Genomic DNA, 14413 nt, shown 5'->3' with positions numbered 1-14413 from the left:
TGAAGACTATGCAGACTGTGAACTGGAAATGATGACGACGCGATGGCCCTCGGCCGGCAACAGTTTAGTTTCGAATTGATTGCCCGTTGGAGGCGTTGCGAAATGGTTCGTCGTGTGTCCAAATAACCGGTGAACGGACCGCCACCAAGCACCGATCAACGATCACCAGACCCAATTCACCCATCCCCATCCATGCCCCAGAGACCCGCCAAAGTCAAAGGTGAAATTATCCAAAGATGCTGCGGAGGGTCGGAAGAGAGAGATGACAACGTGACACAGAAGGGAACCTTTCACTCACGGTTTTTCAATTGTGATATAATTAGTAATAATATTACATTATTTATTTATTAAATTAGTGCAGTCAAAATACACCCAAAACTCATTCTAAATACACCCAAAATTTACCTAAAATACAACCCAAAACACAACATAAAGTACACTCATAATACAATTAAAATACTCCCAAAATACACTCAAAATATTATTACAACACACCCAAAATATACTTTAAATATACCCGGTTTTTCAAATGTCATATAAATAATAATATTATATTATTTATTTATTAAATTAGTGCAGGCATTCCAAGTAGTAATTATAAGCTTCAAGAAAATGAGACCGAAAAACATCCAAAAACAACCAGAATACTCTCTAAGTACACCCAAAACCCACTCTAAGTACACCCAAAATATTCTCAAAATGTACTTAAAATACAACTTAAAAGTACACTCAATATAAAGTACTCCCAAAACACACTCAAAATATACCCAAAATATACTCGAAATATAATTACAACACACTCAAAAAAAAACCCCAAAAACATACTCAAAATATACCCTGAATTCACTCGAAACACAACCAAAATACACTCAAATAATACCCGAAATTCACTCGAAAGTATACCGAAAATTTATTTTAAACACAACCAAAATACATTCCAAGTACACTCAAAATACAATAAAGTTACACTCAAAATACCCTTAAAAATAATATAAAAAAATACACTGAAAATTAAATGAAAACACACTCATAATACACTTAAAATGTATTCCCAAAGTTCACTTAAAATACACTAAAAATAAAATTAAAATACACTCAAAATAAGCAAATCACTTACACAACTCAAAATAATTTTAAAATGAGTTATCCAATTTTGTGATTTTGTTTCTTTTCACGTTATAGTAATATGTACTTTTTTTATAAACTTTTTAAAAGGATTATAAAATTATACAATATTATGTAAATAAAATGTAAATATATGAATTATGTAATAAAATATTGCAACTACATTTAAAATGCAATATTGTATTTCTATATTAGATTCTCGATTTTGTGGCTTAGAACAGATTTAGGAATTATTTCCAATGTAATATAACAACCATTACCATTTCCTTTGGCTTTCCTAATCAATGAAAATATTTTCAATTATTTTCCCTTTCCTCACGATTGGCTTTCACCTCACGCGTTCATCTCCCATATTTTGTAAGTCTACCGTGGGCCAAAATTGATTTCGGATGTGCGTCCAGATTATGTATTTATAAACGCACAGCGCATTGTTTCCGCTTCTCAGGTGAATGGATTACGCATAGAGCAACAACGCAGAGCATGTAATACTCGTTACAAATACTTTTGTAAAGTATAAATTAGATTTATTAGCAAAAAAATAATATAATTAGCATACGGTCTGTGTTTCGGGGGACACTCAGTGGACACCGATTACGGATCAGTTTTTCTTTTTGTGGGTTTTTAGTTATAAGCACACACACATGTTAATACAGGACAGGGCAGGGTAAGGAGGAGCACTTCTCTGGCGCTAGTCCCACGCTGGTTAATATATATATGTATATATATATATAATACTTTTGATCGCCTGGTGGCTAGATTGCACGTTGGAATAGATGGGCCAACAGCTCGGCCTCGCTCAAATCCATTTTGTACTTGAGGACAATGTCCTGCACCTTGAGGCGCCGTCGCACATGCGGCGGTTGGTAGCTGCAAAAAGAAACCGCTTAGTTATAGCTTCGATACTTTGAGGGAATTCATATTTGTAGCAAACTCACTTGTCATTGTCCAGTCGCCGTCGGCGTGATATGTTCAATGCCGTCTGTCTTACCAGATTCCCCACAACTCGCCGACTAAGCACCATGCCATCGACCAGCGGTGTGGCGAAGCTCATCCTGCCGGGTGGACCCTGCAGCTTCACTCGGAGCAGACCCGAGAGCAGCGAATGCACAAAGATCACATGACAGTCGGAGGCGCGGGGCAGCTGCAGCGTGTGCAGCTCCTCACCGGTGCGCGTATAGGCGAGCATGTCCTCCAGCGGAAAGTTCAGGTAATCCTCGTAGCTCTCCAGCCACACCAGAAAGATCTTGGCGGGTGCCTGTGCCAGCAACGTCGGTTTCGTCACATTACCTTTCCGGCGAGTGGGAGGCACCGGTTCCTTGGCATCTCTACTGCGCGTCGTATCGAGCTCCAGGCTGAGATTCCTCGACTTGGACTTGGCCAAACCGGTTCCGCCGCCGTCCATCGTGTCCCACACGTTGCTGGAGCCTCCAATCTGATCCTGGTTGGATGATATGCTGCCCGTATCGTTGGTATCGCTGTTATGCCGCAGATTCCACGCCGTGGGCACCACGAAGGCAATTTCCGACGAGACATCCGCCCAATAGATCACCCGCTGCGAACCATTGTAGTTGAGCTCATTGGGTGCTTGGTTAACGTGCTCCTCGGGCGTTCCCTTGAGCGACCACGAGTTGTGGACAAATCCCGTCCAGCCCGAGTGCTCCGCAACCTGAACGGGCCAACCCAGAGTCTGCAACATGCTGGCAAAATGTGGATCGCGTCCAGAGGACTGTTCCTCGGCCATGTTACCAATTATCTGCTGAGCACTTGTCTGACCCGACTGGAGGAAAGGAGGAAAATGTTTGTTAAGGATACAAAATAAGTAAAGATAGGAGTTACCTTGACATAGAACACATAGACCGTGTCATGGGTCCGCGCACTCAGCTTGTCCAGCCGCTCCAGATCGGCGGCAAAGGCCGTCGACTTGGTGTCCAGCACGATAAGCGGTCTCTGCGGCGGCGTGCCCAGCGATTCGGCTGGATTGTGCGGATTGCGTGACTCGAAGCCGAGAAATCCAAAGTGCGAGAGGAATAGCCGTGCGGCATGAAACTCGTGGCACACCGCCGGCGGCACACATTCCTGGGCATGCGACAGGCTATCGGCACTGGTGTCTGCCTCCGCCCAGGCCAGTTTCTCGTGAATGCTCTGGTTCTCCAGCATTGCCTCCAGCTCCCGAATGCTGCCCGAACCATACTGCTCGCGTATTTGTTCGATAGTTGGAATGGAGTAGTCCGCCACACAGGGTTGCACCTTGTCCACGCCCTCCGGGAAGTTCTTTTGCTCGCACTCCGGTCGCTGGGTGACATCGTTCATGGGTATGGGTCTACCGGGATTGACGGCATGATATTTAATACCCGACTTGCTGCGCGGCAAGTGACGCAACTGCATCGTCCAAGCGTGCCGTCCAAATGGACCACGGATGAGCACTGGCGGAGAGAAAGACCTTAATGATTTAAACTGAACAGAAAGCTTTAAAAGGCAAACCCTTACGTGTAACCGTTGGCTGGGGATCCTGGTCGTTGCCCAGCGGCTCCTCCAGCAGGGCTAGAATCGTCGAGTTCTCCGTCACAAAGTATTTGAACTTGGCGATGGCCTGTTCGCTGCTTGTTGCCGCCGCTGGCGCCATCGAGTTGCAGTGCTTCATGAGGGCCACCTCGTCGAGCAGCGACGATATCGACTCGGGACCGCATTCGCTGGGAAAGTAGCCCACCTGCTCCAGTATAATGGTCAGTAGATTCTCCGCCGCATCTCGTACCCGCATCGAGGCGGGTTTCAGTTCCTTCTCATCCTTAAACTTGGGTATGTCACCGCCCTTGCTCTGGCTCTTTGTGCCCGAAATGCCCAGCTCGACCACTTCGAGTACGGTCTGGAGGCAGTCCTTGTCCTGCAGCAGATACGGATGCTGCATGAGCCAGGCGGCGGTGCACTGGAAGGCCGCCACAATGGTGCTATGCAGATCCTTGCTGTGCGCCGGCGGTGGCCGGGAGCATTGGTAGCAGATATAGTCACAGATCCACTTCACTGCCCGCTTGCACTCTAGAGCGTCTGAGGAGATTATCGTTAGATTCTGACTAGCTTCGTATATTCTCACTAAGGTGTCTACGTGGAGGTCGGTGTGATGGATGGTTCGGATTATGTGGGGGATTATGTATTTATCATTGGTTATTTACAAGGCAAATTAAATATACGTTAGATACAGGTTGGATATACATGGAAACAAATCGCAATCGTTGTGGATGAGTTCGTGAATTCGTGATGTGGTTGGTGATGGGTGGTTTATTGGGAGTTGGATTCGTTGATGGCGGTGGTGCGGATTTCGATGGCGGTTAGAAAAAAGAAATGCATCAATCAATCAATTCAAAAAATAAATAGAACGAAAGAAAGAAAGAAAGACAGAAGAAAGTGGCGTTAGTTAGGTTAGTTTGGTTTCGTCAATCAATTACCATTTGTAAATTTCCTGGCTGCCGCACAGTTAAAGGGTTAAGGTGGTTTTTTTTTTTTCAAGGAGTTAAGATTTCAAAAAGAACGCACATATATATAGATTTATATATATATATATGGATACATATAGTTTTAAAGGTAAACATAAAACAGAAAAGGGGGGCGACAGAGGAAAACACACACGACATTAAAATCAAGAAAGGAAAGGCTATTTGTATTTTGCCCTTGCAAAGGATTATTGTATATTTTTCTGGGAATATTAAGAAAAAACTAAAATGTATATGCTTTTAGCTGACTCTCACGGGGAAAAATATCAATACTATAAAATATATAATTTATATATCGAAAAATATCGGATTTAACGTTATACTATCGATATTATCGAAATTATTAGTAAAATATTTAACAATCTTTTTTTGCTGACATCAATTTTAACATCTTTATCACATTGCGATTTATCGATAAGTAAAATTTTGATATATCGGATTTTGCCTCAAAAACTAAATTTGTACTTGCTAATTTTATGCTCATTTTATAATGAAAAAGTGACAGGTATATAAGCTAATATAAATACATATGTACATTTATCTATCATGACATTTTATATATTATTTTATATTATATTATATTTATTATATAAAAAGTGGTCAAAAGTATTGTGAAAAAGACAAAACAGATGTTTAAATGACAGTTCTTTAAAGCGATTTCAAATCTTTCGATATTTCAGCTTTGTTTAATTTAAACTTTCCAGCTCTAAATATTTCCAAAACCAGAAGCATTAATGATTGAATGATTAAGCTCCTAATTCCTTAGCATTAGATCAAGCCTTTGCAAGAGCACATTTTTATAGACACCAAGAGATCACATGCAAGATTCCCCATGATTCCAACGATTATTCTCACCTGTCTCCCGAATGTGAAGCCTGGCCAAACCAGATAGAAGTTCCAGGGCAGCCAGAGAAACATTCAAATCCGTTTTCCACGACGAAATCAAACGATGACAAACCAAATACGTGGCGCGTACAAATAAGGCATGAGCATTATCTAGAAATGTGTAAAAAAATGGTAACGTTAGGGTAGGGAAATGTAATCTTCACAAAGTCAGTTTAAAGGTACAAAAAATTCCATGTTAATTTCAGAAAAACAAAGAAAAATAAACTTAGTTTACCATAGGTAGTACCACTGTCCAGCTCCTGGCCAAACTCAAACGACATGTCATCGGATATGGTCAGGCTGGGGTAATCATGGGCCGAGGAGGCCGTGTCACGAATTGAGCCAGAGCCCGCTCCCATGGTGGCCGTCGTCTGGCCGCTCAGGCTGGCCGTGCCAGCGCTGACCAGCGAAACGGAACGCTCCGAGCAAGCTGAGGCGCACAAAACACAACAAAATGCCAAAGGAAAAAAAAAACAAATACAAAAAAACAAAATGAATTCAATAACATAATTAAATAATTAAAGAATCGAATTAAATCAAGCTGGATGAGATCGCGAGATGTGGGAAATGCATACCAGAGCTCAGTAGGTTGGCCTCATGGTGCTGGTTTTGCACGCCACTGGAATTGTGCGACAGATTGCCGCCCCCCAGTTCCGTTTCCTCAAAGGTGACCGCATCTTGGACGCACAGCAAGAGGCCACCCAGCAGCATGTGCGTATTCTGGGCATCCGTTTCCACCTGCAAGGCATTCATCAGGATGTTCATAAGCCGAGACTTGAGCTGAATGAAGGTGAATATTCTGTGGAAGAGTATTACAAAGATAAATATATAAGAAATTACTACTGTCTTATTCTCTTACTTCTCGCTGGTTTCGCTGGTCACCAGATCCCGGATGGGCAGCGTCTGGTAGTGCAACGGCAGCACCATAATGGACAGCAGTATGTTAATAGCCGAGCGACGTAGCTCTGTGCGATTAAAGGCCATCGAATGGGTCTTCAGCTTTAGGTCCTTGTCGGGCAACACGATCTCCAGGGCGGCTATGAAGCCCGGCAGCAGGACATTTATCCCATCCAGATCCAAGCGAAATAGGTCGCTCGAATGCAACAGGATGCTGGCCAGCGTCTCGTCGCACTCCCGCGACTCGGTGATCTTCAGGCACTGCTGCAGGGCCATGTAGAACCGGGCCAGATAGACGGGCAGGATCTCCTCGCCGGTCTTCTTTGCACAGAATATCTTGCAAAGTGTTCCAATGGCCTCGGCTCGACCCGATTCATACTTATCAATGGTTAGCGTGGGCGGCAGCGATTGCGGATCATTGAGTGAGTTGGGCTGCGACAACGAAATGGATCCCTTTCGATGCTCCATGATCATCGACGAAGGACGTTTACTGGCCTCGCATGCTTGCTCTATGAATGGGAGATTAATTAGGGAATCACTTTGGTTTTATAAAAAGTATATTATGGGACTTACTCTTTCGATTCTGGCGCCAAGTGTCACCGCCTATGTGCGCCGCCTCGAAGAGCCACTCATGGAATACGTGGAGAATGCTGTTGCACTTGGGCCTGGCCACGGCCAACTCAACGCCCGCTCCCATCGAAGTCAGTGGCAGAGCTGTGATCGCGATGGAGCCACACACACACACACACACACACACCGAGAGAGAGAAAGAGAGAGAGATATGTAGAGAGAGAAAGCTGATATATAGACAGTCAGTATGAGCAGGGAACGGGTTGCAGGTTGTATTAGGGGGCGGGTTTTCATTTTTTTTAGAACATCTGTTAGATGTTAGTTAGCTCACAACGATTCACACGGCGCACAGCACACACAATGCAAAAATAGATCCAATTAGCAATGGGGAGATATCCAAGCGCGGGATTCAAATTACAGCACAATTTTAAAACTTTAAAGCCACTCAGTTCACATAGGTTTTTTGTCATTAAAAAATAATCATAGAAATGCCACTTAAAGTGATATATGACTATAAATCTATCAACTATCTAATATGTTTAAGGTTTATTCCTATTTCTAACTAAAAATATATGGCAATAACTTCATTAAGCTGGTGAAATATATAATTATTTAAGAGCTACTCAGCTTTAAAAGGCTTTGTGACAGTTAAAGATATATCTAAGATTATAAATCTACCAAGAAAACTAGTAAACTTGAGCTTGAATTAAAAACAAGCTTAAGAAACCCCTAAGTAATGTTTTAATTTATGTAAACCTTTTCCAAATACATCAAGTTAAGATTCTGATTCATAAATATTATGTATTGCTAAAAGCTTTATACATTTTTATCTACGATACTATGAATTTTATACATATTTATGCATATATAGATCATGGATCATATGGATTTTATAAAGTTTATCAAAGCTTCTCTAATTCTTGTTTTTTTAAGAATGAAACCTGAGCTCCCTATCATTTCCCATTGTGCTAACTTACAGTTGATGCTGCTGCTCGCCGATGGCGGACCCGAGGTCGATGTGGGTGTTGTGGGCGCCGGTGCAGGAGCAGAGCCGCTTCCCGATCCCGGTACCAGGCTTACAGTTGGTCCCGAGCCCAAGGTTGTCCCAGGGCCAGCAGCAGCAGCAGCAGCAGCGGCAGCGGCAGTGGAGTTGCTGGCGGAGGCGATGGTGCTGCCGGTGGTGGTGGAGGTGGTGATGGTGCTGGCGGCAATGCTAGTGCTTGAGATGTTGCTGCTGCTGCTGATCGCATTGCGTGCACCGCTGCCACCGGCTCCACCGCTACCGCCGCCGGTGAGACCGATAAGCGAGGTCTTGCTTAGGCCTGATCGCGGGGGGCGGGGGATAGTGAGTAGAGCAGAGCAAGTGTGAGAAATTAGTGAGCGCCAGATACAAAGATACAAAGATACATAGATACATCTACAGCTACAGCTACAGCTACAGATACTAAAAGGGAGCATGCAATAATTGTGGGCGTGTATATGGCAGCAGATAAATTACAATGCATAATCCCACCGATATGGGCCGAGGTGGCAAGTGGAAAGTGGAAACAGTTACTCAGTTCCCCGACTCATCCGCGCCGGGCAATTACACCGAGATTATTCCACACATGCTACGGGAACAAATTATACAAAAATATATATCTATATGTATGTACTTGGAAAAAAAATGCAAAACTCGTGAAGAAACTGCAGAAATGGAGAAATGATTGACGCGATGGTGGAATCAAGGCAACACAACATCTCTAGGCAAGCGGCAAACACAAAAAGCAAGTCAAATTTAGTTCAAAAAGCGCAATGTGAAGGATAAAAAATTTGATCCAGACTTCGGTGTACCGAAGGGCAAGTACCCTGGCAGGTAAGTGCATTCATAAGTTTAATGTTTCCTAATGCTTTTAATTTAGCTACAAAATTGAAACGGTCTTGTAGAAATGCGTTATTGTTTTATCAACACTCTTAAAAGTTTGAGCATTTCCCAGGGAAATCTTTTATAACATAGCGAAAAATTCGTTGCAGTTCCTAAACAATAATACACGGCATAGTTTACGATACATTTTCCTATCGTAATGATACATTACATTTAAATCTATATTAATTTATAAAAAAACTTCGTCTTATACAAAACCCCGACAAGATTTATATGTAATGTATCATAAGGATAGAAAAATTTACAAATTATAAAATTAACTTTTTCAGTTTTCAACAATATTTTTATCTATGTCGAATTTTTATGATATGTCAAAGTATTTCATATAATTCCGGTTAGTTGTTCTTTTAATTTGATCGAATTGGACTAATTCTAAATGATTTAATTGATAACTGCAAGTGTAAACAAACTTAGGCTTACCGAAATTAGATTCCACTCTTCTTTTCATAATGTAGTATATAATAGCATACTTTATCTCTCGATATACATCCCTAATGTCCCCTTGGAAAATAACAAGATACACCACATATACAATATTAAAATCCCTGCCAGGATTCTTAAAAAAAAAAAAATGAACAAATCTTGAATGACAAAAAATAGAGTACAACATTTGGTGGGTTTTCATTGCAATATTGAAATTCTTGGAGAGGACATTCCGCACCCTTCTGCTGTGTGATGGTCGGCGCCACGCTGAAGCTCTTGGCCAATCGTCGCTGCAGTGGCGGTGTGGGCGTGGCCGAGACTGAGGCGGATTCCGTATGGCCAAATGAGATGCTGCCAACGACTCCGGCAGAGTGACTGCCACCGGCACTGGTACCGCCCACAGCAGAAGCACCCGAAGCAGACAGACTTGTTGTGGGCGAGGCGTTGATCTGCTGGAGCTGCTGTTGCTGCTGATGGTGACCATGGTGATGGCCATGGTGACCCATAATGGCGTTGAGAGCTGAGCTAGCCGAGTTGCTCATGAAATTGTCGCGCAGAAAGCTACCGGCGCCATGTAAATGCAAGTGCGGATAGTGGAGATGATGGTGGTGATGATGCTGCTGCTGTTGCTGTTGCTGATGATGATTCGCTATATTCGTGGCGCTGCTCGAGTGGATAAACTGCTGCAGACTCGCGGAGGTGGCCTCGTTCAGTGAGTGACGAATTTCCAGGAGGTTTGTCACCACGCCCTCCGTTTGCTGAGGCGGCGCTATATAAATGCCTGCTCGACGGTGGGGTTTTTCACATGTTTTTCAGCGGATTTCAGGCAGTTTGCGAATTAGATACAATTTATATTTGGAGGAGGAGGAGGGTTAGCAAAGCGAGATAGAGATAAACAAACGAACAAAGAGATAGATGGTGAAGTACTCTCAGCTAGCCTACCACAATTAAACTAAGTCTAAACGTTAAAGAATGGCCAAAGGTCGGGTTTTCCGACTTTATGGAGACCTGGTTCTCAAAATACTTGATTAAGTAGATTAGTTTTCTAGTACTAGAAATAAATCCAAGTAACTCTTGCATAGGAACTTAAGAATATGTCGTTAACCTAAGGTTTGCGATATAAAGAATATGATTTTGCGGACAAAGTGAAATTATATGATTTTATAAAAGAATCATTTACTAAAAGGAGTACCAGGTCATAGATATTTATTGGAAATCGGAGGCTGTAAATAATGAATGACCATTTTGACACATAGTTTTCTTAATTGTTCTTTACTGTTAGCACAGCTCTAAAGGTGTCTTTTCGGTTGCTTAAACTTCCCACTGGATTGCTCTCTCTTGACACCGCTTTATTCGCGTTTAAAATTAAATTCAATCCCATCAAAAAACAATAAGAGTTAATATAACCAAGACAGGCTTATTTAAGTGACTTACAAACATTCAAATAAACAATACGGTTGAGTCCGTTTTAAGAGTTTCAATAAGAACTTCAAGGAAACAACTCCAAAATGGTCAAACTATTTACCAACTCTGATATTCTGATATAATATATTATTATATGCCACCCATAACCAATTTATTCGTCCAAAAGAAATCTGTTCTTACCCAGAAATGCGTCCACCTGACTGGATATGCCCTTCATGGCATTGAGAAATATCTGCGGCAGTTGCTGCAAACACGGATGCTGATGGGTTTCGGCCCCCTTTTCATGTGTCAATGCCCATTGAACAAAGTGTGATGATTTGCTAATAATATGCGGCGAACAGAGAGCCGTGGGATTGCCAATCATCCGAAGGAACCGATACCAGGTCTGGGCCACACAATCATTGGACATGCCAACAGGTATTAGCTGTCCATCTTCTTCCGCTGCAAAGGAGAGTTCTCGAATTAGAGCAGTGCGAATATACCTAAGTTTATTATAAAAAATTTACCATTTTTGAGCTGAGGAAACGCGGGGCCATAGCTAAACTCCAGAAGGCGGGCGGTTAGGGCCAGATTCACCCGATTCCACTGATCTACGAGAGCCACACGATGCCGCCACATGGCGCACGACTCCTGCAGAGTCTTCCACATCGATGGCGAGGGAAAGCTCCGCACGCAGGCCAGCAGCCAGACCTCAAACAGCACGGAGAGCACCCGTTCGCACAGTTGGTCGCCCACGTCATCCTTGACGGTGGGCGGTGCCAGTAGGATCTCATTGATGGCCAGCAAAAACAGGAGCAGAGTGTCCCATGTCTGTCGGTCCATCAGGTGAGAGATTTGTGCCGTCTGCTGGAGTGTTCGGAGCACCCGATGGCAAAGCACCGCCTGCCTTTTAATGGTATCAGCACCTGAGATTAAGGCATTAAGGATTAGTCTGGCATTCTAGGGATTCTCCAGGGACATTTAGCGAGCTAATATGTATTGCTTGAAATCTGAGCAGCTTGAAAAATAATCCTCAAGCTACGATTTGAAGCCATATTTACTCCAAGTAAATAAACAATTCGAGCGTGTAACCTACCAAGCGTGGTTTGGTATAGAAATGGCAAGACTTGAAATTTTCAGAGGTTAGCTTAGGATTAATGGGGGTCCTTTGGGTAGGGAATAGAGTTAAGCAACTTACTCTCGCCCTGCCGTGGCACAAACAGGTTGTGAAAGTGATTGATGATCTGGCGGGCATACAGATTGGCATCCTCGCAAATGGGCTTGGGTACACTGATCCTCGGCTGCGGATGCAGCGCGGTCAGCCACTCACAATAGACATTGACGCAGTCCTTGATGGTCTCGTGCTCTTGCAGCGGCAGCGAGAGGCCAAAACAAATGACGTCCATGCACCATTTCACCTGGAATTTATGGAATATGTTACTTGGTTTATGATAATATTTTCCGAAGTCCCTTTTAAAGGAACACCCACCTCCTCATCCTTGACCAGATGACTGGGCTCGGCATTTTGCGTGATTCCTAGATTAGTTCCCAGCTGCTTGACCACGGAGACGACCACCTCGCGGCCGGCGGAGGCGGGAAACTTGTTGAGGACACTAAAGCACTGAGCGCCACAGCTATTGGCCGTGATCTGGGCGGAAAGCGATGCCCATTCGGAGTACATGTTGACAGGATCGGCAGGATCCTCCTGCTGGGATGTTGTTCTTCCGGTTGTTGCTTCTTCTACACTTTCTTGTCTGCCGTTTCCGCTTTGCACTTCTAATATTTCTCAGTTAGCTTCTTCGATTGGATTTCAATTTCACTTTGTTGACGTCAACATCAAGAAGTGGAGGCCATGTTGTTGTTGCTGCTGCTGCTTCCGATTTCGCTTCTTTTGTTTATGTTTCGCCAATCGCACATGTTGCACTTTGCCGCTAATGGTTTCGCTGCAGTCCCGCCTTTTGGTTATTTACAATTGCGATTTAATTAGAACGCCATTGAGGCGATTATTTTACAATAGTTTTTTCTCCACGAGAGCGCCACAGAAAAAAAAACATACAAAAAATTACGAGCGAAAAGAGTGCGAGCGAGAGGGGGCGATGTAAACAGCTGTGTGTGGGCTTGGTTTCAGTGTTGGGTAGCGCGCCGGAAGCAGTGCTGGACAGTGCGGGTCAGATTGAAAGGTGTAACGAAAAGAAAATTTGAAAATCAAATTTAAAACAAATCTTGGCCATTTTTTTATCTCTATAAAAAGTAATAATAATAGAGGTAAATATTCACGGAAGCATTTATTTATTTATTTGGCCAGACATTATAGCAGTTTTGTGTCTCTGTCTTTGTTTTATTTTTCACCAAAAAAGAGAAAGTTATTTGAAAACAATTAATAAATTAACATAAATGTTTATTTAACATCGAAATACAAAACTCTTAAACAAAATTTTGAAAATTTAATGACTTTTTAAAATTTAATGACTTTGCAAAAGATGTTAAATCTCAAAAGATATGTTGACAAAGAAGTGCTTCTGTTAACATTTTAAATTTGATAAATCATAAATAATTAAATATATATATATGAGAACTTATGTTAATATCATATTTATAAAGATCTGCAAGGTATTTAAACGAAAAATGAATGCGAATGGATCGCCACGTATAGGTAGCTTTTAACTATTAAAACTTAAAACCAAATATAGACTTAAAACTACAATATACTTTGTCTGAGAAAAGTAAAGCTCATTTGACATTTACATAAATGTTTCTTGGCCAAAAATAAAACAAAAAAAGACAAAACTTGTATTTTTCGTCAAACAATGTTTATTTTTTGCGCTCTTTTTGCATTGAGGAAGCGTTGCTGGATTTTGAATAAATTTGCATTACTTTGCGCTGAACCAAAAAGCATAATAGGGCGTGGACAATGGGCTCATAAATAAAGTTTAGTCAAACTACAAAATAATATATGTATATACTATATAAGTATGAGAAAAACCCACGGCGTTTATGAAGCGATGAAGCGACAATCAATTTGCACAAGAATTCGTCAATGACCGAGAGGAGCTGCGCTGTGGTGCGGAAACCTGGCACCTGGTGATGGCACCTGTCGCAGGAGGAACGAGTTCTCATTGTTCTGACCAACTTGAAAGGGGTCTCGAATAAGTTATGACGCTATCTATGCGGGGTAATATCAATAATAATGGCACTCCAAACACCTCGTCGATCTTGTGTATCCGTATACGTTCTATTGGTTCGATTTTATTGCTCTACTTTCGCGATTCTCGGCGGTATATAAGTTCCCCGTAAAGGCCGATAGATCAACACAAATCATTCGGCAATCAAGCTACAAACTAAAAAATAATCAAATCCAATCACCATGAAGGTGAGAATCTCCACAGGACTTGAGTGTGCTGAAAACACTTTTTGAAATCATTAAAAAGTGCAATCAAAGGACTTGACAGATTTCTGTTTAATTATTTTTTTGTGAAACCTAAAAGTGCCTATTTGAAAATGACATTAAACTTTGATATTTAAAAGTGATACATAAAAAAACAAACACACATACACAAAAAATGTGATACTTCTAATAACCAAATCTTTTGAAAAAGTATTTAAAACAATACAAGTGTTGCATTTGTATCTTAACGCTTCAAATTTACAAACACTTTTTATACAATTTAACAAAATCTTAAAGCAGCAGCTTAGTTTAAAT

General features: G+C 42.1%; 1 protein-coding gene across 26 annotated transcripts; it reads right to left on the bottom strand.

The window, feature by feature from the left end:
* Positions 1-1624: 1624 nt before the first annotated feature.
* On the bottom strand, positions 1625-12842 carry LOC110179383 (ral GTPase-activating protein subunit beta). Of its 26 annotated transcripts, none has more exons than XM_086827919.1 (17): positions 12203-12842; positions 11912-12131; positions 11810-11839; positions 11241-11639; positions 10915-11175; positions 9548-10090; positions 7940-8284; positions 6966-7106; positions 6355-6901; positions 6071-6294; positions 5731-5925; positions 5466-5606; positions 4566-4583; positions 3613-4221; positions 2962-3548; positions 2061-2902; positions 1625-1992 (listed from the first exon to the last, which is right to left on the bottom strand). In XM_086827919.1, the coding sequence occupies exons 1-17, from the start codon at positions 12392-12394 to the stop codon at positions 1878-1880; spliced, it is 5409 nt and encodes a 1802-aa protein (XP_086684045.1). In that variant the 5' UTR covers positions 12395-12842; the 3' UTR covers positions 1625-1877. The 26 variants fall into 26 exon arrangements, with proteins under 26 accessions (XP_086684045.1, XP_086684050.1, XP_086684046.1 ...); XM_086827924.1 differs by having other exon boundaries at positions 3613-4167; XM_086827920.1 differs by lacking the exon at positions 4566-4583.
* Positions 12843-14413: the final 1571 nt, after the last annotated feature.

The sequence above is a fragment of the Drosophila serrata genome, unplaced genomic scaffold, assembly GCF_035046125.1.
Source record: "Drosophila serrata isolate PLE 108 unplaced genomic scaffold, ASM3504612v1 contig_12, whole genome shotgun sequence".
Taxonomy (NCBI): domain Eukaryota; kingdom Metazoa; phylum Arthropoda; class Insecta; order Diptera; family Drosophilidae; genus Drosophila; species Drosophila serrata.
The sequence above is the reverse complement of the archived record's forward strand: the minus strand, read 5'-3'. Positions and strand labels throughout refer to the sequence as shown.

Bases quoted from the DNA above. Each gene is read 5' to 3' on its own strand.
- LOC110179383 (XM_086827919.1), bottom strand. From the start codon at position 12,394: ATGTACTCCGAATGGGCATCGCTTTCCGCCCAGATCACGGCCAATAGC. The intron at 8,285-9,547 runs GTGCGGAATGTC...CCCCGCGATCAG, and splicing joins GACCATCACACAGCAGAAGG to GCCTAAGCAAGACCTCGCTT. The intron at 7,107-7,939 runs GTAAGTTAGCAC...TCGCGATCACAG, and splicing joins GGCGAGCAGCAGCATCAACT to CTCTGCCACTGACTTCGATG.